Genomic DNA, 25,941 nt, shown 5'->3' with positions numbered 1-25,941 from the left:
AAAAAATAAGAGGAACGGGAACGGGGACAGGGCGCCCTGCTGCAGGAGCCCCGTGGCCGCTGGGGCGTCGCGGCCCCGCGGCGGCTGCACGGCGCGCGATCAGAGGCGGGCGCGGTAATTGCGGTGCGCGCGGCGGGACGGGGAGAAACACCGGGAGCCACGGGAGAGGATTTATTTTAAAAAAAAGTTCTCGATTTGTTTTTAAAAATTTCTCGATTTATTTTTAAAAAATTTCTCGATTTATTTTTAAAAAATTTCTCGATTTATTTTTAAAAAATTTCTCGATTTATTTTTAAAATTCTCTTTAATTATTAATTCCAAGAGAAAATCCGGCAGCGGACCCGCTCCACACCCCCAGGGGAGGTTGGAACCGCTTAAACGCGGGGTAACGGGGTCAAGGGGGCCAAACGAGGGTCCCACACCCCCCTGGGGGGCTTCCCAGCGCCTCCCCCGTGTCCCAAAGGTTCTTTGGGGTCGTTTTTGGGGTCTCAGCGCAGCGCCAGGATCTCCTGGGTGGCCAGGCGCACGAGGCGGTAGAAGTCGAAGCGCAGGTGCCTCCTCCAGAAGCGGCGGTCGCGCCCGTAGACCTGGGCCGGGTAGCAGGGGCTGTCTGCGGGGCGGAACCCCCAAAATCAGCCCGTTTCACCCCAAAAAAACAAACAAACGGGGAACCCCGGAGGTGGGCGCGAGGCCCCGCGGCCGCTCACCGATGCCGTGGAAGATTCTGGCGACGGCTCTGCCCGAGAACTTCTCGTCCTGGCGGATGGCGAGGAAGCGGCGGACGTCGGCGCGCACCTGGGCCTCATCTTCCTCATCTTCCTCCTCCTCCTCCTCCTCATCCTCGCAGTCCTGCGGGGTCGGCTCCTCCTTCTGGAAGTAGTCCTGGAGCAGAGCCCTGAGGCGCGAGCTCCTCTCCTCCTCCAGGCGCTCGGGGTGCGGCTCGCAGCTTGGGAAGGCCACGCTGCGACCCCAAAAACCCCGTCAGCCCCCACTGCGGCACCAGAACGGACCCAAACCACGAATTTGGGGGCGTTTTGGGGGGCTCCACCCCCTCTCCCCACCTCTTGAAGGCCCTGAAGCAGGCGCGCAGCTGGCCCAGCGCCGCTTTTTCCCGTGCCACCACCCTCCGGTGCAGGAACTCGCAGAGGGAATCCAGCTCCTCCTCCGAGAGGTCGCCGTAGGCGCGGAGGTGGAAGGCGAGCTCGGCGAATTCCACCACCACGCCGCTCCCCGCGGCCGAGGGGGGGTTTTGGGGCGCCCCCCTTGGGTTCCCCGAGCCCCCCGGCCGCAGGAGGGGGTCCCACTGGAGCCGGCGGAGGGCTCGTTTCACCAGCGGCACCTCCCAACCCATGGAGTCGCTCAGCTCCACCACGTCCAGCTCCAGGGAAGCGGCGCTGGCGTGCGGCCGCCCCGCCAGGCGCTCGCGGGCCAGGAAGACGGCGACGGGCGGGCAGCTGAGGGGCGAAAAAAAGAGGCAAAAAAAGTTAAAAAAAACGGGTTCAGGACCACAAAAACAGGACCAGAAGGGGATGTTTTGCCCCTTCCCGGCCCGCTCTGACCTCCGCGCCACCGCCCGGAGCTGCCGGGGCCCGCCGTAGCACCGCAGGCGGCAGGAGGAGTAGGTGGGGGGCAGGAGCTCCAGCCAGCGCCGCGGGTGCAGCTCCAGGTAGCACAGCAGCGTCTCGATGCCTGCGTGGGGCAGAGGGGGGGGGACACTTGTGTGGGGTTTTTTGTTTTTTTTTTTGGGGTCACCGTGGCACCAGGCGCGGCCCCGCTCACCTTCCTCGCGCAGATCCAGCTCCTCCACCGTCTGCCGGACGGGCAGGGCGCGCTCGTGCATGTGGCACAGGCGTTGGGGCCGCGCCGCGGCGGCGTCCTCGACCTCGGCGTCCTGTGGGGTGGGCGTGGGGACAAGTCCCATCCTGCCCCCACCCCCTTTTGGGGCGTCCCCACAGCCCTGCCCGGTCCCCTCCCGGCTCCTTCGAGGCGTTCGGGCTCAAACCCCGGCGTTTGGGGCTCAAATCCCGGCCGCTCCTCGCCCCGAGGGGAATATTTTGGGGTGCGGGGACCCCAAAAAAGCGCAGCGGGGAGCCCCTGCTTTTGACCCCTTTTTCCTCACCCCGCTGAGCTCCCGGCGTTTTTGGTGGAGCTCCCGGCACTTGCAGGGGGAGAAAACCTTCAGCAGCAGCTTCTTGATGGCGAGGAAATCGACCGTGGCCCCGTAGATGTGCCGCCGCAGCTCGTGGAGGTCCTCACCCTATAAAAAAAAAAAAAAATAAAAGGGGGAAAGGGGACGGCGCCGTGACCCCACAGGAAGCACCCACGGGGGACAGCAGGGCTTGGCTACCCCCCTCCTGGGACCCTTTCTCTCCTTTTAGGGCTCCCCAGGTGGTTTAGGGCTGAGTGAGGGCCCACCCCAAAAATCCCCGAGGCTCTTTGAAACGCCCCTAAACTTTTGGGGCGAGACCTCGAGCTTTTTTTTTTGTTGTTGTTGTTTTTTGTGTTTTTTTTTTGTTTTGTTTTAGGATCTCACCTCGGGGTGCAGGAAGAGGTGGCAGTGAGCCGGTTTCCCGTCCCGCCCGGCTCTCCCCACCTCCTGCACGTAACTCTCGAAGTTTTGGGGCATGTTGTAGTGCACCACGCCCCTCACGTCCGCCTTGTCCAACCCCATGCCGAAAGCCACCGTGGCCACCACCACCCGCAGCCGGCCGGCCATAAAACCCCGCTGCACCCGCCGGCGCTCGGCGGCGCTCAGCCCGGCGTGGTAAGCGTCGGCCACCCACGTCGGCGTGCTCTTCCCTACCAAAAAAAAACGACGAATTTAGCGATTTCACACCATAATCAGCTTCATTTCTCACTTTTCTATTTCATAATTAAGAGTTTAAGGGGTAGAAGATAAAAATCCGGAAGGATTTGGGGGCGTCGAGGCGTTCAAAGGGCCTCGAGGGGGTCGCGTTTGCTTCCCAACCTCGGTTTTAATTCCTCCCCGTGTCGTTGGGGGGCTCGGGGGGGGTTGGGTTTGCTTCCCTACCTTGTTTTTTCTTCGTCCCCGTGTCGCTGGGGGGCTCGGGGGGCTCGGTGCCTCGCAGGGAGGTGCGGAGGAGCGCGGCCAGGCGCGCCGTCTCCTCGCGCCGCGTGCAGTAGACGATGACGGAGGCGAGGCGGCCGAAACGCTCCCCCCGCAGCAGGGAGACGAGGGCCTGAGGGCGAGGGGGGGGTCTTGAGGATGAGGAGGGGGTCCCCAGGGTGAGGAGGGGGTCCCCAGGGTGAGGGGGGGGCTTCTGTGCCCCCCCGTCGGGGGTCGCCCGCCTCGTTCTCGCCCCTACCTGGTCGCGGTCGCGGTCCATGGAGACGGAGAGGTGGAGGTTTGGGGGTAGGGCGGAGCAGCGCCCCGTGGGGCCTTCCTCCTCCTCCTTCTCCTCTTCCTCTTCTTCCTCCTCGCCCTCCTCTTCCTCGCCCTGGGGGACGCCGAGGTGCATGGCCACGTCGCGGGCCGTGGCGGGGGTGGCGGGTGGCGGTCAGCCCCAGGAAGCAGCGCACGCCCAGGCGGTCGCGGAGCACCTGGGGGGGGAGGAAGAGGAGGTGAGGAAGAGGAGGAGGGGAAGAGGAGGAAGAGGAGGGGGTGAGGAGCAGAGGAAGAGGTGAGGAAGACGTGAGGAAGAGAAGAAGAGGAGGTGAGGAGGAGAGGGAGAGGAAGAGAGGAAGAGGAGGGCATGAGGAAGACGTGAGGAAGAGAGGAAGAGGAGGAGGTGAGGAGGAGAGGGAGAGGAAGATGAGGAAGAGGAGGGCATGAGGAGGAAGAGGAAGAGAGGGGGAGAGGAAGAGGAGGACATGAGGAAGACGTGAGGAAGAGAAGGATGTGAGGAAGATGTGAGGAGGAAGAGGAGGACGTGAGGAAGAGCAGGAAGACAAGGACATGAGGAAGAGAGGAAGAGGAGAGGAAGAGGAGGGCGTGAGGAAGATGTGAGGAGGAAGAGGAAGAGGAGGAGAGGAAGAAAGGAAGAGGAGAGGGAGAGGAAGACGAGGGAGTGAGGAGGATGTGAGGCGGAGAGGAAGAGGAGGGGAGGAAGAAGAGGACGTGAGGAAGATGTGAGGAGGAAGAGGAGGAGAGGAAGAAAGGAAGAGGAGAGGGAGAGGAGGAAGAGAAGGAGAGAAGGAGAGGAAGATGAGGGGGTGAGGAGGACATGAGGCAGAGAGGAAGAGAGGAAGACAGGAGGAAGAAGAGGACATGAGGGGGAGAGGAAGAGAGGAAGAGGAGGGCGTGAGGAGGAAGAGGAGGGCGTGAGGAGGAAGAGGAGGAAGAGAAGGACGTGAGGAAGATGTGAGGAGGAAGAGGAACAGGAGGAGAGGAAGACGAGGGGGTGAGGAGGACGTGAGGCGGAGAGGAAGAGGAGGATGTGAGGAAGAGCAGGAAGACGAGGAAGAGGAGGGGGTGAGGAAGAGAGGAGAGGAAGAGGAGGAAGAGGAGGAGGGGGTGAGGACGAGGAGAGGAAGAGAGGAAGAGGAGGGTGATGTGAGGAGGACGTGAGGAGGGGAGGAAGAGGAGGGGGTGAGGAAGAAAGGAAGAGAAGAGCGTGAGGAGGAGGGGGAGAGGAAGAGAGGAAGAGGAGGACATGAGGAGGAAGAGAGGAGGAAGAGGAGGAGGTGAGGATGAGGAGAGGAAGAGGAGGGCGTGAGGAAGACATGAGGAGGAAGAGGACGTGAGGGGGGAGAGGAAGAGGAGGGCGTGAAGAGGAAGAGGAGGACGTGAGGAGGGGATGAGGATGAGGAGAGGAGGAGAGGAAGAGGGGAAGAGGAGGATGTGAGGAGGGGAGGAAGAGGAGGGCATGAGGAAGATGTGAGGAGGAAGAGGAGAGGAAGAAAGGAAGAGGAGGAGGTGAGGCGGAGAGGAAGAGGAGGACATGAGGAAGAGCAGGAAGACAAGGAGGAAGAGGAGGATGTGAGGAGGACGTGAGGAGGGGAGGAAGAGGAGAGGAAGAGGAGGAAGGGGAGGGCGTGAGGATGGGGTGAGGATGAGGAGAGGAGAGGAAGAAGAGGATGTGAGGAGGGGGACATGAGGAGGACGTGAGGAGGGGAGGAAGAGGAGGGGGTGAGGAAGAAGAGGAGGGCGTGAGGAGGAAGAGGAGAGGAAGAGGAGGAGGCGAGGAGGAGGAGAGGAGGAAGAGAGGAGGAGAAGAGAGGAAGAGGAGGAGGTGAGGAGGAGAGGATGAGGAGAGGAGGAGAGGATGAGGAGGGCAACGTGAGGAGGACGTGAGGAGGGGAGGAAGAAGACGACGCGAGGAGGGGAGGAAGAGGAGGAAGAGGAGGATGAGGAGGCGAGGAAGAAGAGGCTCCCCCCCCCCTCCACACACCTTGCAGAGCCGCAGGTAGCTGGGCCGGAAGTTGTGCGCCCACTGGGACACGCAGTGCGCCTCGTCGATGCAGGCGAAGGCCACGGGGGGCAGCTGGGCGGCGGGGGGCAGGCAGCAGGACCCCGCCCAGGAGCCCCCCCAGCCCCCCACCAGGGCTTCGGGGGACAGCAGCAGCACGTGCACCTCGCCCCGCTTCACCTGGGGGGGGGGGACAAGGGGGCGTGGGGGGGGCTCGATCCTAAAGTTTGTGGCCCCCCCCCGGGTCCCCCAAAACGTCCCGTACCTGCTCCATCGCCGCCTCCCGCTGCGCCCTGCTCATGTTGGAGTGGACGCGGGCCGCCCGCAGCCCCCGGGGCAACCCCGAGACCTACAGGCGGAGCGGTTGTCACCCTCAGGGGGTTGTTGTCACCCTCAGGGGGTTGTTGTCACCCTCAGGGGGGTCGTTGTCACCCTCAGGGGGTCGTTACCTGGTCGTCCATCAAGGCGACGAGGGGCGAGACCACCAGGGTGACGCAGGGCGAGCGGCGGCGGCGGTAGAGGTAAGCGGGGAGCTGGTAGCACAGCGACTTGCCCAGCCCCGTGGGGAGCACCAGCAGGGTGGAAAGACCTCGGGGGGGGGCCCAAAAATATTAAAAAACCATAAAAATAATTAAAAGAATTAAAAAAAATAAAAAAAAGGGGTTTGGGGGTGTTTTTAGGGGGAGAGGGAGGGGTACCGGAGAGGATCCTCATGACGGCTCGCTCCTGGCCGGGGCGGAAGGAGGCGAAGCCCAGCTCCTGGAGAGCCTCCAGCACCTCCGGGGGGGTCTCTGGGGGGGGAAAAATGGGTGAAAAAAAGCCTAAAAAGGGGTTTGCGCCCCCCCCCCAGGAGGTAAAGGGGTTTAAATGAGTAATGGGGTCGGGGAACGGGCTCACCTCGCAGCTTCCCGCCCGGCCCTAGGGTGTAGAGGGGCTCCACGGGGGAGGGGGGCTCGGGGGGCGCCTCCGGAGGGGCCGCGACCCCCCCCGGGTGACCAAATTCTGCTGGGAATTAATCAAAAAGGGTCAATGAACCCCAAAAATGTGGTTTTTAGGGTAGGCGGAGCCCCCCCCCCCCCGAGGCCTCACCCCACAGCTCCGGGCAGACGCTGTTGGTCCTGAGGGCGACCTCGGCCAGGGTGGGTAAGGGATCTTCATCCCCCTCCTCCTCCTCCTCCCCCTCTTTTTGGGGCATTTCGGTGGTTTTTGGCGACGGGGGGGGCGAGCCGGCCCCGCCGCCACCGAACCGCGCCGCCTTCTTCTGCCATTTCTCCTTCCACGCCTGCAAAGTAAAAAATAATAAGGAAAAAGGGGTTTCGGGCACCGATTCTGCAGGTTTTTGACCCGTTTTTGCGTTTTCGGGCGCCGATTTTGCGGTTTTTTGACCCGTTTTTGTGTCTTTTTTTTTTTTTTACCTGGCGGCGGAGGTGTCTCCCCCGCAGAGCCCAGCCCCGCACGTGGGAGCGGGTGCGGAGGTTGAGGCGCACGAAGTTCCCCGGGGGGGGTCTGTGGGGGGGGGGAAAACGCGGCCCTATAAGCACGACCCCGTGAATACGGCCCCCCAAAATGGGGTAGAATTCGGGGAAAAAGGGTTAAAAGGATTTTGGTGCTGTATAAAAAGGGTCCTCCTCTTGTGGGCTGCCCCCGGAGCCGCGCTGTGGGTTTTATGGGGCGACCCCACAAGCCCCCGTGGGTTTTAAGGGGCGCGGGGGGGCGACCCCACAACCCCCTCACCCCATAAATGAGGAAAAAAATGCAGAAAAAGCGAATTTTCTGTAAGAAAACTTAAAAAACGACCTAAAAAAACGCAGGAAAATCTCTCGACTCCTTCTCCCCGCGTGCTCGGTCACGAGGTGACACTGTTTGGGTTCCGGGCACGCCAAATCGGGGCGAATCACCCCAAAAATAACCAAAAAAAAACCCCCCAAAACAAGAAAAAAACAAAAAACCCCGAAAAAAAACCCAAAAAAACCCCGAGGGACCCTACCTGGCGGGAGCAGCTCTGCGGGGGGGCCTCGGCTTCTTCTCCTCCTCCTCTTCCTCCACCTCTCCCAGGAGATTTTCGGCGTTTTTTTTCCTCGCCGGCTCCTCGCCGCCTCCCACCCCGCTGTCCCCGCGGCCCCTTTTCCCTCCGACCCTATTTGCGGCCCCGGGGAGCTTTTTGGGGCCACCGTCGCCCCCCCAAACCCCCTCTGCGGGGTCACCGTTGCCCCCAACCCCTTTTTCACCCCCCTCGGTCTCGCCCCGAGCTCCTTCAGACCCCTCAGCCCCCCGCTGCGGGGCGCAGAGCCTTATAGGGGCGACGTTTTCCCCCCCCACCCCATTAAACCCAACGCCCCCAAGCTCGCCACCCCCCCGGGGGGGTTTTTTGGGGTCGGGCTCGCCCTGGCAGCGCCGCAGCCAGGCGGCGTCGAGGCTGCTCAGCCTCCTGGCCACCGTTTGCCGCAGCCTCCGGGATTTTTCCCCTTTGGGGTGAGGTTTCGGCCCCCCGGCGAGGATGAGTGGGGTCAGGGAGGGGGGGAGGAAGAGCTCGGGGGGGTCGCCGCCGTCCTCGTCACCCCGTGGGGCCGTGGGACGAGGATCCCGATGTGGGACGGGGGTGGGCTGTGAGGTCAGCGTCCTCCTGGGCACCGGCGGCCTCTCCTGGGGGGAAATCCCAAAAGGGTTTGGGGTCGTTTTTAGGGCTCGGGGGCGTTTTAGGGCTTAAAAACCCTATTTAAAGGGTTTAAAAACCCTATTCGAGGGGTTTTAAACCCCTCCTGACCTCGATGGCGGCGCCCAGGTTGGCTTTGAGCTTGTTCCCGAAATGCAGCGCCGAAGACGTTGGAGGGGGCTGGGGGGGGGGCGCCAGGTTTTGGGGCCGTGGGCCGGCGGTTGAGGTGCGCGCCCCAAGAGCCCGAGTCCTGCAGGAGGAGAAAAAAAACCCAAAAAGTGGGTTTTTGGCAGAAAAAAAGGCGTTGGCGGCGTCACTGTCCCGGGAGGGGGGTGGGAGGAGAGGTTGGGGGCGGCGTTTGGGGTCGTGGGAGGGGGCTGGTTGGGGTAGGGGGGCTCTGACCCTAATAATGGATGGTTTTGGGACCCCCGGGGGGACAAAACCCGGCCCCGTACCTGCTCCGTGGCCGGGCTGCCCTCAGGCAGCTCCGATCGCTCCCCGCGGTGCTTCAGCGCCCGGTACTCCCGGTACAGCCCTAAAAAAGTGGGGTGAGGCACCCCGCAGCCCCCAAACCCCCCCAATTCCCCCCAAACCCCCCCCAATTCCCCCCAAAACCACCTGTTTCCCCCCCCAAATCCCTCTAATTCCCCCCAAATCCCCCCAGTTTCCCTCAAAATTCCCCCCAATTCCCCTCAAAACCCACCCAACTCACCCCAACGCCCCCCAATTCCTCCCAGCCCCCCCAATTTTCCCCCCAAATCCCCCAATCCCCCCTCCAAACCCCCAAATTTCCCCCCCAAACCCCTCTCAAATTCCCAGTTTCCCCCCAACCTCCCCAATTCCCCCTGATTTCCCCCCAAATCCACCCCAATTCCCCCCCAAACGCCCCCAATTCCTCCCAACCCTCCCAAATTTCCCCCCCCAAACCCCCTCAAATTCCCAATTTCCCCCCAAAACGCCCCCCAAACCCCCCCAATTTCACCCCCAGACCCCCCCAATTCCCCTCCCACCACCCCCAATTCCCCAAGTTCCTTCTGAAATCCCCCCAATTTCCCCTCCAAGCCCCCCAATTTTCCCTCAAACCCCCCTTGAATTCCCAATTTCCCCAAAAACACCCCCCAAAACCCCCATTCTCCCCCAATTTCCCCCAAATCCCCTCCCAGCACCCCCAGTTCCCCCTTAAATCCCCCCAGTTCCCCTCCAAACCCTCTCCCCAACCCCCCCCCAATTCCCTCAACCCCCAATACCCCCCCCAGACCCCCCAATTCCCCCAAATCCCACCCAATTTTCCCCCAACCCCCCCCCAATTCCCCTCAGTCCCCCCCCAACCTCCCCAAATCCCCCCAAACCCCCTCACCCACCCCCCCACCCCCAATTAACACCCCCTAATTAACCCCCCCCCACCCCCAACTCACGCCTCACGTCCTCCGGCGCCCCCTCCACGTCTCCCTACGGGCGAAACGTCAATTTTTGGGGCTAAAACCCAGCAATTTGGGGGCTGGGGACCCTCCTTAACGAGGCCTCCCCCCCCTTTAGGCCGCACCGTGCCGGGCTTGCGGCCCTGCTGCTGCGCGAACGCCGCCTCCCAGCGCTTCAGCAGCGCCTTCACCGCCTGAAGCCGCTCCATGAGGGGGTCGTGGGGGTCCCGAGCCCTTTTTGGGGGGGTTTTGGGTCCTTTTTGGGGGTCCCGAACCCTTTTTGGGGGTCCCGGGCCCTCAGGACCGGCCCCGTCCCCTCAGCGCTTCCCGCCCAGCTCGAGCTTCCCGCTCCCGCCGCTCTCGTCCAATAGCAGCGCCGGAAAGGGTGACGGGCAGCGGCGCCAGCCAATAGGCGACGGCGCCGTCTCGGTTTCTCCTAGCAACGACGCGCGGCCCCGCCTCCCTGTCGGGGCTGCCTGAAGCCCCTCCGCTGCTCTCAGCCAATAGCAACGTTGGGAAGATGATTGACAGACTCACTAGCCAATAGGCTTTATCTCTCGGAGCAATGGGGCGTGATTCTGTCACTGCACTTGTTTCTGATTGGTTCTCGGAGGGGAGGGGCGGAGCCGCAGCGCGCACACGCGGAAGCGCGGCGGGGGCCGGGGCAGAGGCGGGTGAGGAGGGCGCGGGGGGAGGGGGGCGCTGGGGGGGGGTCTTAGGATTTTGGGGGGGATTTTAGGATTTTGGGGGGGTTTTAGGGTTTGGGGGCGCCTCTTTTGGGGATCTCTTTTTGGGGAGGGGGGGTTGGGGGCTGGGGTTTCGTTATGGGGTGCCCGGGTTCGGGGGTGCCCCTTTTGGGGGGGTCTTTTTTGGGGGTGGGGGCTCGTTATGGGGCCGTTTTTGGGGTCTGGGTTTTGGGGGGGATTTTTGGGGGGGTGTCAGTGTTGGGGGGGCATGGGGTGACTTTTGGGGGGGTTCAGGGTGCCAGGGGTTGGGGGTCCCACTGGGGGGGTCATTTTGTTATGGGGTCTGTCTTAGGGGGGCTGCCTTTGGGGTGGGGGGGCAGATTTGGGGTCCCACCTCCGGGTGCCCATTTTGGGGGTCACATTGTGGGGCAGGGATCGGGATTGGGATTGAGATAGGGATTGGGGCTGGGATTGGGGTTGGGGATCGGGTTTGGAGTCAGGGTCGGAATTGGGATTGGGGTCGGGATTGGGATCGGGGTCAGGATCGGGGTTGGGGTTGGGATTGGGATCGGGGATTGGGATCAGGGATTGGGGTCAGGATTGGGATCGGGGTTGGGATTGGGATTGGGTTCGGGTTCAGGATTGGGATTGGGGTTGAGATTGGGATTGGGTTTGGGGTTGGGATTGGGATCAAGGTCGGAATTGGGATTGAAGTTGGGATTGGGGTTGGAATTGGGGTCAGGATTGGGATTGAGGTTGGGATTGGGATCGGGATTGGGGTCAGCATCAGAGCGGGAATTGGGATTGGGTAGGAATTGGAATTGGGGTCGGGATTGGGATCAAGGATTGGGGTCAGGATTGGGGATTGGGATTGGAGTCGGAATTGGGGTTAGAATTGGGATTGGGGCAGGATTGGGATCGGGGTTGGAATTGAGATTGGGATTGGGATCGGGATTGGGGTCAGGATTGGGATAGGGGTTGGAATTGGGGTTGGGATTAGGATCGGGCTCCGAATCGGGATCGGGATCAGGATCAGAATTGGGATCGGGATCAGGATCAGAATTGGGATCAGGACCAGCATCCCACCCCACACCCCTCACACTACCTCCTCCCAACCCAACCCACTTCCCAAACCCCATTTAGGACCCCCACCGACCCCCGACCCTACAACCACCATGCCGCCCGTCTCCTCCCTCGTCCACCTCTGCGCCCGCCGCCTCGCCGGCGGATCAGAGATCGGGGTCAGGATTGGGATCGGGGTCAGAATTGGGGTTAGGTCTGGGATTGGGGTTGGAATTGGGATTAGGATCACAAATGGGATTGGGATAGAGTGTTGGGATCGGAATTGGGATTGGGATCAGGATCGGGGTTGGAATTGGGATTGGGGTCGGGATTGGGATTGGGGTTTGGGTTGGGGTCGAGATTGAGGTCGGGGTTGGGATTGGAATCAGGGTTGGAATTGGGATTGGGGTCAGGATTGGGATTGGGGTCAGGATTGGGATTGGGGTAGGAATTGGGGTTGGGATCGGGGTTGGAATTGGGGTTGGGATCGGGATCAGGCTCTGAATCGGGATCGGGATCAGGATCAGAATTGGGATCAGGACCAGCATCCCACCCCACACCCCTCACACTACCTACCCCCACCCCCCCCACATCCCAAACCCCATTTAGGACCCCGAACCGACCCCCAACCCTACAACCACCATGCCGCCCGTCTCCTCCCTCGTCCACCTCTGCACCCGCCGCCTCGCCGGCGGATTGGGATCGGGGTCAGGATTGGGATCAGGGTCAGAATTGGGGTTGGGTCTGGGATTGGGGTTGGAATTGGGATTAGGATCACAAATGGGATTGGGATAGGGTGTTGGGATCGGAATTGGGATCGGGATCAGGATCGGAATTGGGATTGGGATCAGGATCAGGGTTGGGATTGGGATCGGGATCGGGGTTGGAATTGGGATTGGGGTCAGGATTGGGATTGGGGTTTGGGTCGTGGTCGAGATTGGGGTCGGGGTTGGGATTGGGATCAGGTTTGGAATTGGGATTGGGGTCAGGATTGGGATTGGGGTTGGGATTGGGATCGGGATTGGGGTCAGCATCAGAGTAGGAATTGGGTAGGAATTGGGATCGGGGTCGGGATTGGGATCAGGGATCAGGGTCAAGATTGGGGATCGGGGTTGGAGTCGGAATTCGGGTTGGAATCAGGATTGGGGCAGGATTGGGATCGGGGTTGGAACTGAGATTGGGATTGGGATCGGGGTCAGGATTGGGATTGGGATCGGGGTCAGGATTGGGATAGGGGTTGGAATTGGGGTTGGGATTAGGATCGGGCTCCGAATTGGGATCGGGATCAGGATCAGAATTGGGATCGGGATCAGGATCAGAATTGGGATCAGGACCAGAATCCCACCCCACACCCCTCACACTACCTCCCCCCACCCCCCCCCACTTCCCAAACCCCATTTAGGACCCCCACCCACCCCCGACCCTACAACCACCATGCCGCCCGTCTCCTCCCTCGTCCACCTCTGCGCCCGCCGCCTCGCCGGCGGATCAGAGATCGGGGTCAGGATTGGGATCGGGGTCAGGATTGGGGTTGGGTCTGGGATTGGGGTTGGAATTGGGATTAGGATCACAAATGGGATTGGGATAGGGTGTTGGGATTGGGATTGGGATCAGGATCGGGGTTGGAATTGGGATTGGGGTTTGGGTCGGGGTCGAGATTGGGATCAGGGTTGGAATTGGGATTGGGGTCAGGATTGGGATTGGGGTTGGGATTGGGATCGGGATTGGGGTCAGGATTGGGATTGGGGTTGGAATTGGGGTTGGGATCGGGATCGGGCTCCGAATCGGGATTGGGATCAGGATCAGAATTGGATCAAGACCAGCATCCCACCCCACACCCCTCACACTACCTCCCCCCACCCCCCCTACATCCCAAACCCCGTTTAGGACCCCCACCCACCCCCGACCCTACAACCACCATGCCGCCCGTCTCCTCCCTCGTCCACCTCTGCGCCCGCCGCCTCGCCGGTGCCCACGGCGCGTTACCGCGGCTGCCGGCCGAGCTGTACCCGGCGCTGCTGGAGGCGGCGCTGGCGGAGCCGCGGGTGCCGCTGCTGCGGGATTTGGTGCGTTCCTGGCCCTACCCGGTCCTGCGCCTCCCGCGCCGCCCGCGCCGGGCTCGAAGGACGCCGGGGAAGGGGTGTCTGCAGGCGCTGCTGCTCGCCGTCGCCACCGGGATGAGGCGGGATGAGAGGTGGGGGGTGTGGGGTGGGGTGGGATTGGGATTGGGGTTGGGGGTGGGATTGGGATTGGGATTGGGGTTGGGATTGGGGTTGGGGTTGGGAGAGGATGGGATTGGGGTTGGGATTGGGGTCAGGATCAGGATTGGGGTTGGGATTGGGGTTGGGATCAGGATTGGGGTTGGGGTTGGGAGAGGTTGGATTGGGGTTGAGATTGGGATCAGGATCAAGATTGGGGTTGGGATTGGGGTTGGGGTTGGGAGAGGATGGGATTGGGGTTGGGATTGGGGTCAGGATCAGGATTGGGGTTGGGATTGGGGTTGGGGTTGGGAGAGGATGGGATTGGGGTTGGGATTGGGGTCAGGATCAGGATTGGGGTTGGGATTGGGGTTGGGATCAGGATTGGGGTTGGGGTTGGGAGAGGTTGGGATTGGGGTTGAGATTGGGATCAGGATCAAGATTGGGGTTGGGATTGGGGTTGGGGTTGGGAGAGGATGGGATTGGGGTTGGGATTGGGGTCAGGATCAGGATTGGGGTTGGGATTGGGGTTGGGATCAGGATTGGGGTTGGGGTTGGGAGAGGATGGGATTGGGGTTGGATTGAGGTCAGGATCAGGATTGGGGTTGGGCTTGGGGTTGGAAGAGGATGAAATTGGGATCAGGGTTGGGATCGGGGTCTGGATCGGGGTCGGGATCGGGGTTGGATTGGGGTTGGGAGAGGATGGGATTGGGATTTGGGTTGGGAGAGGATGGGATTGGGATTGGGGTCAGGATCAGGGTTGGGGGTGGAGTTGGGATGGGAAGGGATCAGGATCAGGGTCAGGATCAGGGTTGGGATTGGGGTTTGTAGTTGGGGTTGGGAGAGGATGGGATTGGGATTGGGGTTGGGTTTGGGATTGGGGTCAGAATCAGAGTTGGGATTGGTTTTGGGATTGGGGTCAGGATCAGGATCAGGGTTGGGATTGGGGTTGGGAGAGGATGGGATTGGGGTTGGGATTGGGGTCAGGATCAGGATTGGGATTGGGATTGGGGTTGGAAGAGGATGGGATTGGGATTGGGATTGGGGTCAGGATCAGGGTTGGGGGTGGTGTTGGGATGGGAAGGGATCAGGGTTGGGGTCAGGATCGGGATTGGGATTGGGTTTGGGATTGGTTCATGCGCATGGTAGCCCCCCCGCCAGTGTTTGGTGGGGGCCGATGGCACCACCGGGATTTTGGTCCCTGGGGTTTCGTTATGGGTGCCTGGACTTGGGGGTGCCCCTTTTGGGGGGTCTTTTTTTGTGGGGGGTGGAGTGGGGGCTCGGGGGTCTTGTTTTGGGGCCGGTTGTTGGGTTCTGGGGTTGGGGGTTGCCCCTTTTTTTGGGGCTGCCCCTTTTTTTTGGGGGATTCCCCTTTTTTGGGGGGTTGCCCCTTTTTTTGGGGTGATGCCCCTTTTTTTTTGGCGTTGCCCCTTTTTTGGGGGGGCTGCCCCCCTTTTTTGGGGTTGCCCCTTTTTTTGGGGGGTTGCCCCTTTTTTGGGGTTGCCCCTTTTTTGGGGGGATGCCCCTTTTTTGGGGGGGATGCCCCTTTTTTGGGGGGGGGGCTGCCCCTTTTTTTGGGGGATTCCCCTTTTTTTTGGGGATGCCCCCCTTTTTTTGGAGGCTGTCCCTTTTTTTGGGTTGTCCCTTTTCTTGGGGTTGCCCCTTTTTTTGGGGACATGCCCCTTTTTTTGGGGGATTCCCCCTTTTTTTTGGAGGCTGCCCCTTTTTTTGGGGCTGCCCCTTTTTTGGGGAGATGCCCCTTTTTTGGGAGGGATTCCCCTTTTTTGGGGGGATTCCCCTTTTTTTGGGGGGGATTCCCCTTTTTTGGGGGGATTCCCCTTTTTCTTGGGGGATACCCCTTTTTTTTGAGGCTGCCCCTTGTTTTGGGAAGATGTCCCTTTTTTGGGGGCTGCCCCTTTTTTTGGGGTTGCCCCTTTTTTTTGGGTTCCCCCTTTTTTTGGGGGATTCCCCTTTTTTGGGTTTGCCCCTTTTTTTTCGGGGATACCCCTTTTTCAGGTGATACCCCTTTGGGACTCCCTCTTTTTGGGGCTAGAGCAGCAAGATCCCGCCCCAAACCCTTCCCCATACCCCATCCCAACAGCCCCAGGCCGTGCCTCCGGGTGCTGGACGTGACGGGCCTGCAGGACGGTGCTGAGCAGGGCCCCGACAGCCTCAGCCTCTGGTCGGGGACCGTGCTGTTGGCCAAGGCCTGCCTGGAGTCATCGCAGCGCCGCGAGGACACCGGGGGACACCGGGGCTCCCCGCCGCCCTCGGTGGAGGTGCGCGTCGACCTCTTCGTCAACAGCACCTCGGGCCCCATCCTGCGCGCCGCCCTACGCGCCGGCGGGGCGCTGCGCCTACGCTGCCGCGACTTCCACGCCGAGGAGTTGTCCCTGGGCGCCACGTTGGCCTTGCTGGAGGCGTTGGAGCCGGCCGGCTTGCGCCGCGTCGACCTGCGCTTCAACAACCTGGGCTTGCCGGGTTTGGTCGAGGTTTTGCCGCGCCTCGAGCGCTTCCCCGCGTTGGAGAGCTTGAGGTTGCCCTACAGCAACGTGGACGCGCGGCGGCCGGGGGCGGAGGACGGGCTGCGGCGCTTGGCCGAGGGGCTCGGCCGCCTGCAGCGGCTGCGGGAGCTGAACCTGGGCTCCTGCCGCCTCTCGGGGCGGCTGCGGCAGCTCCTGGGGTGAGTGCGCGCCCCGCGGGGGGAGCGGAGTGGTAGAATAGCCCCGAGGTGGAAGGGATCCGTGAGGATCGTCGAGTCCAACTCCTGGCACCGCGCGGGTCTACCCAAAATTTTAGAAGGTGCACAGGTTTACCCAAAAACTTTGTAGGCCACGTCTACCCAAAAACGTTAAGCCAAGTCTACCCAAAAAAGTCTGTAGGCCACATCTACCCAAAAACGTTTTTAGGCCAAGTCTACCCAAAAAAGTCTACAGGCCACGTCTACCCCAAAAAGGTCTGTAGGCCAGGTCGACCCCAAAAAGTCTAGGCCAGGTCTACCCTAAAAACGTCTGTAGGCCAGGTCTACCCAAAAGGTCACGTCTACCCCAAAAAGGTCTGTAGGCCAGGTCGACCCCAAAAAGGTCTGTAGGCCAGGTTTACCCAAAAGGCCAGGTCTACCCAAAAAGCCTGTAGGCCAGGTCTATCCCCAAAATGTCTGTAGGCCAAGTCTACCCAAAAAAGTCTGTAGGCCAGGTCTACCCAAAAAAGAGCCTGTAGGCCGTCTACCCAAAAGGCCAGGTCTACCCCAAAAAGCCTGTAGGCCAGGTCTACCCCCCAAAAGACTAGGCCGGGTCTACTCCAAAAACGTCTGTAGGCCAGGTCTCCCCAAATGGCCAGGTTACCCCAAAAAGCCTGTAGGCCAGGTCTACCCAAAAAATGTCTAGGCCGGGTCTACCCCAAAAAGGCTGTAGGCCAGGTTTACCCAAAAGGCCAGGTCTACCCCAAAAAGCCTGTAGGCCGGGTGTACCCAAAAACTGTAGGCCACGTCTACCCAAAAAAGCCTGTAGGCCAGGTCTATCCAAAAAAATGTCTGTAGGCCAAGTCTACCCAAAAAAGCCTGTAGGCCAGGTCTACCCCTAAAACACCTGTAGGCTGGGTCAACCACAAAAAGCCTGTAGGGCGCGTCTACCCCAAAAACGTCTGTAGGCCAGGTCTACCCAAAAAAGCCTGTAGGCCAGGTCTAGCCCCAAAAGTCTGTAGGCCAGGTTTACCCAAAAGGCCAGGTTACCCCAAAAAGCCTGTAGGCCACGTCTACCCCAAAAACGTCTGTAGGCCAGGTCTACCCCAAAAAGCCTGTAGGCCAGGTTGCAAAAAATGTCTGTAGGCCAAGTCTACCCAAAAAAGCCTGTAGGCCAGGTCTACCCCAAGGAAGCCTGTAGGCCGGGTCTACCCCAAAAAGTCTGTAGGCCAGGTCTACCCAAAAGGCCACATTACTCCAAAAACGTCCGTAGGTCAGGTCTACCCCAAAAAAGTCTGTAGGCCAGGTCGACCCCAAAAAGCCTGTAGTCCATGTCTACCCAAAAAGTCTAGGCCAGGTCTACTCAAAAGGCCAGGTCTACCCAAAAAGCCTGTAGGCCAGGTCTACCCAAAAGGCCACGTCTACCCCAAAAACCTCTGTAGGCCAGGTCTAACCCCAAAAAGCCCGTAGGCCACTCGCTGTCCCCAGAGCCCTCACGGCCTCCCTTCTTCCTCCCCCAGCGCCCTGCAGCTCCCGCTGGAGAGCCTGGAGCTGCCCTTCTGCCACCTCCTCCCGGGGGACCTCGCCTACCTCATCCGGAGCCCCCACGCGCCCGCGCTGAAGAAGCTCGACGTGAGCGGCAACAACCTCTCCGAGGACCTCCTGCAGCCCTTCCTCCAGCTCCTGGAGACGGCCTCGGGCGCCCTGCACCACCTGGACGCCATGGAGTGCCGCCTGGCGGACGCCCACCTCGACGCCCTGCTGCCGGCGCTCCGCCGCTGCGCCCGCCTGGGCTACCTGGGGTTTTTTGGCAACCCCTTGACCTCGCGGGGGGTGAAGGCGCTGGCGGTGGGCACGGCGCCGCTCGCCGCCCTCCGCCTCGTCATCTACCCGCGCCCCGTGGATTTCTGCGGCGACGAGGACCTCCCGGAGGACGAGGAGCGCTCGGAGGCGCTGCAGGAGGAGCTGCAGCGGGTGCTGCGCGGCGCCGGGCGGGACGAGGCCGTGTGGACCACGAGCCTGAGCCGCCACCGCGCCCTCGACTACTTCGCGCTGTAGCACGGGCAGCAGAGGCATGGGGGCGCGGTATAAATCGGTGTGTTTAATGGCTGGCGTCTGTCTGGTGGGGGAGGACGGGTTCGTGCAGCCTCCCCGTCCCCAGCCGTGCTGTCCCCACGCTGTCACCGTGTCACCGGTCTTGGGTTGTGTCCCCGTGGGCCGTCACGGCGCTTCTACTGCCTCCAAGCTTGCACCCGTGGCCGGGGGGAGTGCCTGCTGCTCTGTGGTGCCCCAAAACACTGCGATGCCCCCGGGGATGGTGGGTGGCAGAGTAGGGCCACTGTGGGGACACCAGGGGGTGGTGGCCATCATGGGTGGTGACAGTCAACGTGGGAGGGGGGTGATGGCCACGATGGAGTAATGATGGCCACCACTGGGAGGTGATGGCCATGATGGCATGGGGGTGGCCACCACCATGGGGAGATGGCCACCACTGGAGGGTGATGGCCACCACTGGGGGGTGATGGTGGCCACCACTGGGGGGTGATGGCCATGATGGCATGGGGATGGCCACCTCCAAGGGGTGATGGTGGCCACCACTGGGCAGTGATGGCCACGATGATGTGGTGATGGCCACCTCCATGGGGTGATGGTGGCCACCACTGGGGGGTGATGGCCATGATGGCGTGGTGATGGCCACCACCATGGGGTGATGGTGGCTACCACTGGAAGGTGATGGCCACCACTGGGGGGTGATGGCCATGATGGCATGGGGATGGTAGTCCTAGGTAGTCCTAGTCACCTTTGGGTGACAGTGGCGGCCACCATGGCTTGGTCACACCAACATGTGCACACTCACGTGTGTGGCACCCACTGTCAGAGCATGGTGGTCACCAGTGGGTGCCGGTGGCCACCGTGGGGTGACGATGGCCACCTCGAGCTGCCGGTGGCCACCGCGGAGCGACACCAGCCACGAAGACCCGGCGCTAGAGCAGCCAGGTATCGGCGTGGCGGGGGCAGTAGCAGGCGCGCCGCAGCATGGCCTCCAGCTCGTCGTAGGGCCGCTCGCGCCAGTGCGGCAGCAGCGCGCGGTTGTTGAGCAGCCGCAGGCCGGGCGCGCCGGCGCGCAGGAGGGCGTAGAGGCAGCGCCAGCGGCTCTGCAGCGCCAACCGGGCGCGCCGCTGCAGGATCAAGCCCCTCGTCCTCTTCCTCACCCGCAGCGCCCGCAGCGCCGGCAGCTCCAGGCGGCCGAAAACCAAGCCCCGGCAACGCCAGACGTCCAGCACCTCCAAGGAGCGCGACTCCAAGGCGTACGAGGTGCCCAAATCCTGCACCGGCACCAGGAGGTGCAGCACCAGCGTCTTGAGGCGGGGTAGGGCGGCCGCCAGCTCGCGCAGCGCCTCGGGGCGCACGCCGCGGAAGCCCCAGAAGTAACGCAGCTCCAACGTCTGCAGGTGCTGGAAGCGGCCGAGGGCGGCCACCGAGCGCCGCGACCAGTCGAAGGGCAGCTTGGCGCGGGCCAGCCCCGGCGCCTTGAGGCTCAGCAGCTCCAGCAGCGCTTGGAAACGGCTCAGCTGCTCCAGTTTGGCACCGGCGGGCGGGCGCGGGCCGGGGGGTTGAAGGGGGCTGAGGGTCCAGTCGAGCTCCAGCTCCCGCAGCTCGCCGCAGCGCACGCTCTCCAAAAAACCCTGCAGGAACTCGGCCCAGCCGGCTCGGCGGTCGCCCAGGTCGAAGCTGGCGCGGAGCAGGCGAGGGGCGGCGCGGCGGGCGGCGAGGTGGAAGGCGTAGCGGCGCACCCAGCCCTGCCAGCGCGCGAAGGCGGCGCCGGCGCCGTCGTCGTCGTCGTCCTCCTGGTGCTCGGCCGGGGCGCCGGTGAAGTCGGCCACGCGCCAGAGGCGAGGCGAGCGCATGAGGCGGCTCCAGGCGCCGCACACCAGCGCGGCCCCGCACTTCTCCTGCGGGGAGAGGAAGGAGAAGACGTGGAGCTGGCAGTCGGGCGGCAGGCGGCTGAAGGGGAAGGCGCTGAGGGCGCTGCTGGCGCTGCTGGCACTGCTGGCACCTCTGTCGGTGCTGGGATCGCTGCTGGTGATGCTACCGCTGTCGCTGGTGTGGCCTCGGTCACTGGTGTCCCTTCTGTCACTGGTGTTGCTTCTGTCACTGGTGCCACCTCTGTCGCTGGTGCCACCTCTATTACCTCTGTCACTGCTGTCACTTCTGTCACTGGTGTCACTTCTATCACTGGTGCTACCTCTACTACCTCTGTCACTGGTGTCCCTTCTGTCACTGGTGTCGCTTCTGTCACTGGTGCCACTTCTGTCACTGGTGTCACCTCTATCACTGGAGTGACTGCTGCCACCTCTGTCACTGGTGTCCCTTCTGTCACTGGTGTCACTTTTATCACTGGTGTCACCTCTATTACCTCCATCACTGGTGTCCCTTCTGTCACTGGTGTCGCTTCTGTCACTGCTGCCACCTCTGTCACCGCCGTCCCCGTCTCCATCCCCGCTCTCTCGCCGCCGCCGTTTCCTCCTTCGGGCCATGGCGGCCTCTGGGGGGGGGCAGCGCCATCAGGGGGGTCCTGACCCCTCCCCCCCCCACCCCCTGAGACCCTCCCCAACCATGGGGACCCCCCCCCGCCCCCCAACCCCCAAAATTGGGTTCTCCTTCCCCAAAATGGGCTCCCCGCCCCCCCAAAATGGGCTCCCCCTCCCCCCCCTCCCGGTTCACCCCCCCCGCCCCCCCCCCATTCCGTACCGGCTTTCACCCTCCCCGCCGCCACTTCCGGCACCGCCCCGTGACGTCACCATTGACGTCACAGGTGGGAGAGCGACGAGTTGGGGCTGGGGGGGGAGGGGGCGAAGCGAGCGCCCCCTGGTGGTGGGTGGGGGCTGGACGAATTGGGGGGGGGCACCCCAGGAAAAGGGGGGGGGGCCTGAATTTGGGGGCGGGCACCCCAAATATGGTGGGAGAACCCCAAAATGTGGGGGGCACCCCAAATATGGGGAGGACGCCCCAAATTTTTTGGGGGGACACCCCAAACCTAAATGGGACACCCAAAACCTGGGGGGGGGCACCCCAAACCTGCTATGGGCACCCCAATTTTGGGGGAGGAAACCCCAAACCTGGGGGTGACATCTCAAATTTTTTGGGGGAGGACACCCCAATCCTGCTATGGGCACCCCAATTTGGTGGGGGACACCCCAAATCTGGGGGTTGACACCCCAAACCTGGTACAGACACCCCAAACCTGGAGGGGGGGCACCCCAAATTTGTTTGGGACACCCCAAATGTAAGGAAAACACCCCAAACCAGTGAGATGACACCCCAAATTTGGTCGGGACACCCCAAACGTAAGGAAAACACCCCAAACCGGTGAGGGGACACCCCAAATTTGGACGGGACACCCCAAACGTAAGGAAAACACCCCAAATCGGTGAGGGGACACCCCGAATGTAAGGAAAACACCCCAAAACGGTGAGGGGACACCCCAAATTTGGTTGGGACACCCCAAAATATAGGGAAAACACCCCAAACTGGTGAGGGGACACCCCCAATTTGTCTGGGACATCCCAAATGTAAGGAAAACACCCCAAACCGGTGAGGGGACACCCCAAATTTGTTTGGGACACCCCAAACCAGTGAGGGGACACCCCAAATTTGGTCAGGACACCCCAAATGTACGGAAAACACCCCAAACTGGTGATGGGACACCCCAAATTTGGTTGGGACACCCCAAACGTAAGGAAAACACCCCAAGCTGGTGATGGGCCACCTCAAATTTGGTCGGGACACCCCAAACGTAAGGAAAACACCCCAAACCAGTGAGGGGACACCCCAAATTTGGACGGGACACCCCAAATGTAAGGAAAACACCCCAAACCAGTGAGGGGACACCCCAAATTTGTTTGGGACACCCCAAACGTAAGGAAAACACCCCAAACCAGTGAGGGGACACCCCAAATGTAAGGAAAACGCCCCAAATTGGTGAGGGGACACCCCAAATTTGGTCAGGACACCCCAAATGTAAGGAAAACACCCCAAACCAGTGAGGGGACACCCCAAATTTGGACAGGACACCCCAAATGTAAGGAAAACACCCCAAAACGGTGAAGGGACACCCCAAATTTGGTCAGGACACCCCAAACGTAAGGAAAACACCCCAAAACGGTGAGGGGACACCCCAAATTTGTTTGGGACACCCCAAATGTAAGGAAAACACCCCAAACCGGTGAGGGGACACCCCAAATTTGGTCGGGACACCCCAAAATGTAAGGAAAACACCCCAAACTGGTGATGGGACACCCCAAATTTGTTTGGGACACCCCAAACGTAAGGAAAACACCCCAAAACGGAGAGGGGACACCCCAAATTTGTTTGGGACACCCCAAATGTACGGAAAACACCCCAAACCGGTGAGGGGACACCCCAAATTTGTTTGGGACACCCCAAATGTAAGGAAAACACCCCAAACTGGTGAGGGGACACCCCAAATTTGTTTGGGACACCCCAAACGTAAGGAAAACACCCCAAAACGGAGAGGGGACACCCCAAATTTGTTTGGGACACCCCAAACGTAAGGAAAACACCCCAAACCGGTGAGGGGACACCCCAAATTTTTTAGGGAACCGCAAACCTGCAGCAGACACCCCAAAACCTGCGGGGGGGGTACACCCCAAACCTTCCCCTAACCCCCCCACATCCTCATTTCCCCCCCCTCCCCCCTCCTCGGTCCCCTCCTTGCCACCATGGGGACACGGGGACCCCACGGGAGGCGACGCCGCGGCCACAACCACACCGAGCCCTCACGCTGCTTCAACTCCTTATTCACACACCGGGGGGGGGGGGGGGACACGGGGGACACGGGGGGGGGTCCCCATCACCCCCTCCCCACACCCCCAACCCCATCGGCCTCCCCGCGCCCCGCTGGCCCCCCACCATCACCGCGCAGCAGCGCCAGCAGCTCGTGGCTGAGCTCGTAGCGCGCCCCCCGCCAGGTGAAATGGGTGGGGGGCCGCCCGGCCCCCGCGCCGTACTCGAAGGCCTGGCTCCACTCGTCGGCCAGCGCCGAGCTCACCAACCCCACGCCGCCGGCGCGGGCGGGGGCCGGGTGGTAGAGCCGCCCGTTTTCGGGCCGCAGGGCCAAGCGCGGCGGCTCGAAGGGCACGGCCAACCGCTCGCCGCCGCCGCAGTAGGAGAGCATTTGGGGCGCGGCGGTGCTACCGGTGGTGCTACTGGTGGTACTGGTGGTACCGGTGGTGCCGGGGGGCAGCAGGCGGGTGAAGACCACGGGCCGGTCCTCGCAGCGGACGTAGTTGCGCTCGCGGCCGCAGGGCGAGAGGTAGGGGAAGGCGGCCTCGTAGCGCCCGCTGCGGTTGGGGCGCAGGCGCTCGAAGAAGAAGGTGAGGAAGCGCTCGTCTGCGGGCAGTCGTTAGCGGTAGAGGTGGTTAATTAGCTAATTAAGCGACGGGGTGAGGGTCGGGGGGGGGGTTTAGTAGGGATGTAACCCACGGTGTTGGCGTTGGGGTGCGTTAATTAGGGATGAACCAATGGCGTTAGTGGCAGGGTGCGTTACGTAGTGGTTAACCAATGGGGTTAACGTCAGGGGGCGTTAATTAGCAATTAACCAATGGTGTTAGCGTTTGGGGCTTGTTAATGAGCGGTTAACCAATGGCGTTAGCATCAGGGGTGCGTTAATTAGCAGTTAACCAATGGTGTTAGCATCAGGGTCCGTTAATTAGCGATTAACCAATGGCTTTAGTGTCAGGGGTGCATTAATTAGTGATTAACCAATGGTATCAGCATTAGGGGTGCATTAATTAGCGATTAACCAATGGCGTTAGTGTAAGGGTGCATTAATTAGTGATTGACCAATGGCGTTAGCGTCAGGGGTGTATTAATTAGTGATTAACCAATGGCGTTAGTTTCAGGGGTGCGTTAATTAACGATTGACCAATGGTGTTAGCATCAGGGGTGTGTTAATTAGCAATTAACCAATGGCGTTAGCGTCAGGGGTGCATTAATTAGCGATTAACCAATGGTATCAGCATCAGGGGTGCATTAATTAGCAATTAACCAATGGCGTTAGCGTCAGGGGTGCGTTAATTAACGATTGACCAACAGTATTAGCGTCAGGGTGCGTTAATTAGCGATTAACTACCGCCAGTAGTGTCAGGGCTCGTTAATCAGCAGCCAACCGACCCCGTTAGCGTCAGGGCTCGTTAATTAGCCGTTAGCCCCGCCCCCCCGCGCCCACCTTTGAAGCAGGTGATGAAGTTTTTCACCTTGGCGTCGTCCAGGAAGAGCTGCGGCACCGCCACGGCACCCATGGGTGCCCGGGACCCGCTCAGCCCCCCCCGGGGCTGTCGGGTCCCCCAGTGCCCCCCCCCAGGCCCTTTGGGTTCCCCCCAGTTCCCCCGGTTCCCCCAACGCCCCCCCCTTTCCCTTCAATTCCCCCTGACCCCCCCAATTCCCCCATTTCCCCCCATTTCTCCCCAATTTCCTCTTAGTCCCCCCATTTTCCCCATTCCCCCCCCATTTCCCTCACTCCCCCCAACGCCCCCATTTCCCCCCTTTTCCCCCAACTCCCCCTATTCCCCCCTTTCCCCCCCCAACCCCCCCCACCCCCCAAACTCCCAAAATCGCCCGGTTTTGCCCCAAACCTGCCCTTGGTGGTCGATGGAGTAGAAATACTCCCTGGTGCCCCCCCCAACCCCCCCAACTCCCCCCGTTCCCCCCCAATTCCCCCCGTTCCCCCCCCAACTCCCCCAACTCCCCCCACCCCCCAAAACTCCCCAAAATCGCCCCGGTTTGCCCCAAACCTGCCCTCGGTGGTCGATGGAGTAGAAATACTCCCTGGTGCCCCCCCCCCAACTCCCCCTATTCCCCCCCAACTCCCCCCGTTCTCCCCTTACCCCCCCCAACCCCCCCACCCCCCAAAACTCCCAAAATCGCCCTGTTTTGCCCCAAACCTGCCCCCGGTGGTCGATGGAGTAGAAATACTCCCTGGTGCCCCCCCCCACCCCACTCCCCCTATTGCCCCCGTTCCCCCCAACTCCCCCTAGCCCCCCCACCCCCCAAACTCCCCAAATCGCCCGGTTTTGCCCCAAACCTGCCCGCGGTGGTCGATGTAGTAGAAATACTCCCTGGTGCCGGGCGCGGGGCTCTGCCCCTGGCGGTACCCGCAGGCCGCGGCCCGCAGCAGCCCCGGCCTCATGGCGCCGCCCGGACCCGTTATGGCGGCGGACAACCGGAAGCGGAAGTGCTCCCCTCCCCTCCCGGCTTCTGCTCTTCCGGCTCCTTTCCTCTGCCAGCTTCCGGGTGGCGCACCGGAAATGGGGCTCCGGGGGGAAACTGTGGGCCGGGGAGGGGGGGGGCCGGGGAATGGGGGGTGTAGGGACCCTATAGGGACCCTATAGGGACCCAAAGGGACACAAAGGGACACAAAGGGACACAAAGGGATCCTATAGGGACCCTATATGGACCCATAAGGACCCAATATAGACCCATAGGGACCCTGTAGAGACCCTATAGGGACCCAAAGGGATCCAAAGGGACCCCATAGGGACCCAAAGGGATCCTATAGGACCCTATAGGGACCCGAAGGGACCCTATAGGGAGCCAAAGGGATCCTATAGGGACCCAAAGGAACTCAAAGGGACCCTATGGGGACCTGAAGGGACACAAAGGGACCTAAAGGGATCCTATAGGGACCCTGTAGGGATCCCATAAGGACCCTATAGGGACCCAAAGGGACCCCATAGGGACTCCATAGGGACCCAAAGGGACTCAAAGGGACCCAAAGGGACCCAATAGAGATCCTATAGGGAGCCAAAAGGACCCTATAGGGACCCTATAGGGACCCAAAGGGATCCTACAGG

At 61.5% G+C, this 25,941-nt stretch overlaps 5 protein-coding genes across 6 annotated transcripts; 1 reads left to right on the top strand and 4 right to left on the bottom strand.

The window, feature by feature from the left end:
• Window positions 1–347: 347 nt before the first annotated feature.
• Window positions 348–7,383, bottom strand: RECQL4 (RecQ like helicase 4). The gene is given in 17 exon segments (XM_084282572.1): window positions 348–610; window positions 708–961; window positions 1,062–1,454; window positions 1,560–1,689; window positions 1,780–1,891; window positions 2,120–2,257; window positions 2,534–2,799; window positions 3,032–3,200; window positions 3,327–3,509; window positions 3,511–3,561; window positions 5,352–5,549; window positions 5,635–5,718; window positions 5,819–5,958; window positions 6,068–6,160; window positions 6,267–6,374; window positions 6,459–6,651; window positions 7,357–7,383. Coding segments are annotated over 16 exon segments (2,547 nt in total). The 5' UTR covers window positions 6,565–6,651; window positions 7,357–7,383; the 3' UTR covers window positions 348–488.
• A 412-nt stretch (window positions 7,384–7,795) lies between these two features.
• LOC311206827 (ATP-dependent DNA helicase Q4-like) lies at window positions 7,796–10,027 on the bottom strand. The gene is made up of 5 exons (XM_084282579.1): window positions 9,566–10,027; window positions 9,438–9,471; window positions 8,478–8,557; window positions 8,134–8,272; window positions 7,796–8,012 (listed from the first exon to the last, which is right to left on the bottom strand). The coding sequence occupies exons 1-5, from the start codon at window positions 9,647–9,649 to the stop codon at window positions 7,924–7,926; spliced, it is 426 nt and encodes a 141-aa protein (XP_084138705.1). The 5' UTR covers window positions 9,650–10,027; the 3' UTR covers window positions 7,796–7,923.
• Window positions 10,028–10,272: 245 nt separating this feature from the next.
• LRRC14 (leucine rich repeat containing 14) lies at window positions 10,273–18,200 on the top strand. 2 transcript variants are annotated; one of them, XM_084282573.1, is made up of 5 exons: window positions 10,273–11,895; window positions 12,591–12,688; window positions 13,076–13,382; window positions 15,488–16,069; window positions 17,587–18,200. In XM_084282573.1, exons 1-5 carry the CDS (start codon window positions 11,831–11,833, stop codon window positions 18,122–18,124), a joined length of 1,590 nt encoding a protein of 529 aa, XP_084138699.1. In that variant the 5' UTR covers window positions 10,273–11,830; the 3' UTR covers window positions 18,125–18,200. The 2 variants fall into 2 exon arrangements, with proteins under 2 accessions (XP_084138699.1, XP_084138700.1); XM_084282574.1 differs by having other exon boundaries at window positions 10,273–12,688; window positions 13,076–13,254.
• An 840-nt stretch (window positions 18,201–19,040) lies between these two features.
• Window positions 19,041–20,858, bottom strand: LOC311206819 (uncharacterized protein). Its single transcript, XM_084282575.1, has 2 exons — window positions 20,819–20,858; window positions 19,041–20,612 (listed from the first exon to the last, which is right to left on the bottom strand). Exon 2 carries the CDS (start codon window positions 20,602–20,604, stop codon window positions 19,051–19,053), a length of 1,554 nt encoding a protein of 517 aa, XP_084138701.1. The 5' UTR covers window positions 20,605–20,612; window positions 20,819–20,858; the 3' UTR covers window positions 19,041–19,050.
• A 2,067-nt stretch (window positions 20,859–22,925) lies between these two features.
• Window positions 22,926–25,300, bottom strand: LOC311206821 (UPF0598 protein C8orf82). The gene is made up of 3 exons (XM_084282577.1): window positions 25,173–25,300; window positions 24,318–24,366; window positions 22,926–23,479 (listed from the first exon to the last, which is right to left on the bottom strand). The coding sequence occupies exons 1-3, from the start codon at window positions 25,275–25,277 to the stop codon at window positions 22,941–22,943; spliced, it is 693 nt and encodes a 230-aa protein (XP_084138703.1). The 5' UTR covers window positions 25,278–25,300; the 3' UTR covers window positions 22,926–22,940.
• Between the last annotated feature and the right edge of the window lie 641 nt (window positions 25,301–25,941).

Source organism: Netta rufina (genome assembly GCF_964035555.1).
Source record: "Netta rufina genome assembly, chromosome: 2".
Taxonomy (NCBI): domain Eukaryota; kingdom Metazoa; phylum Chordata; class Aves; order Anseriformes; family Anatidae; genus Netta; species Netta rufina.
The sequence above is the reverse complement of the archived record's forward strand: the minus strand, read 5'-3'. Positions and strand labels throughout refer to the sequence as shown.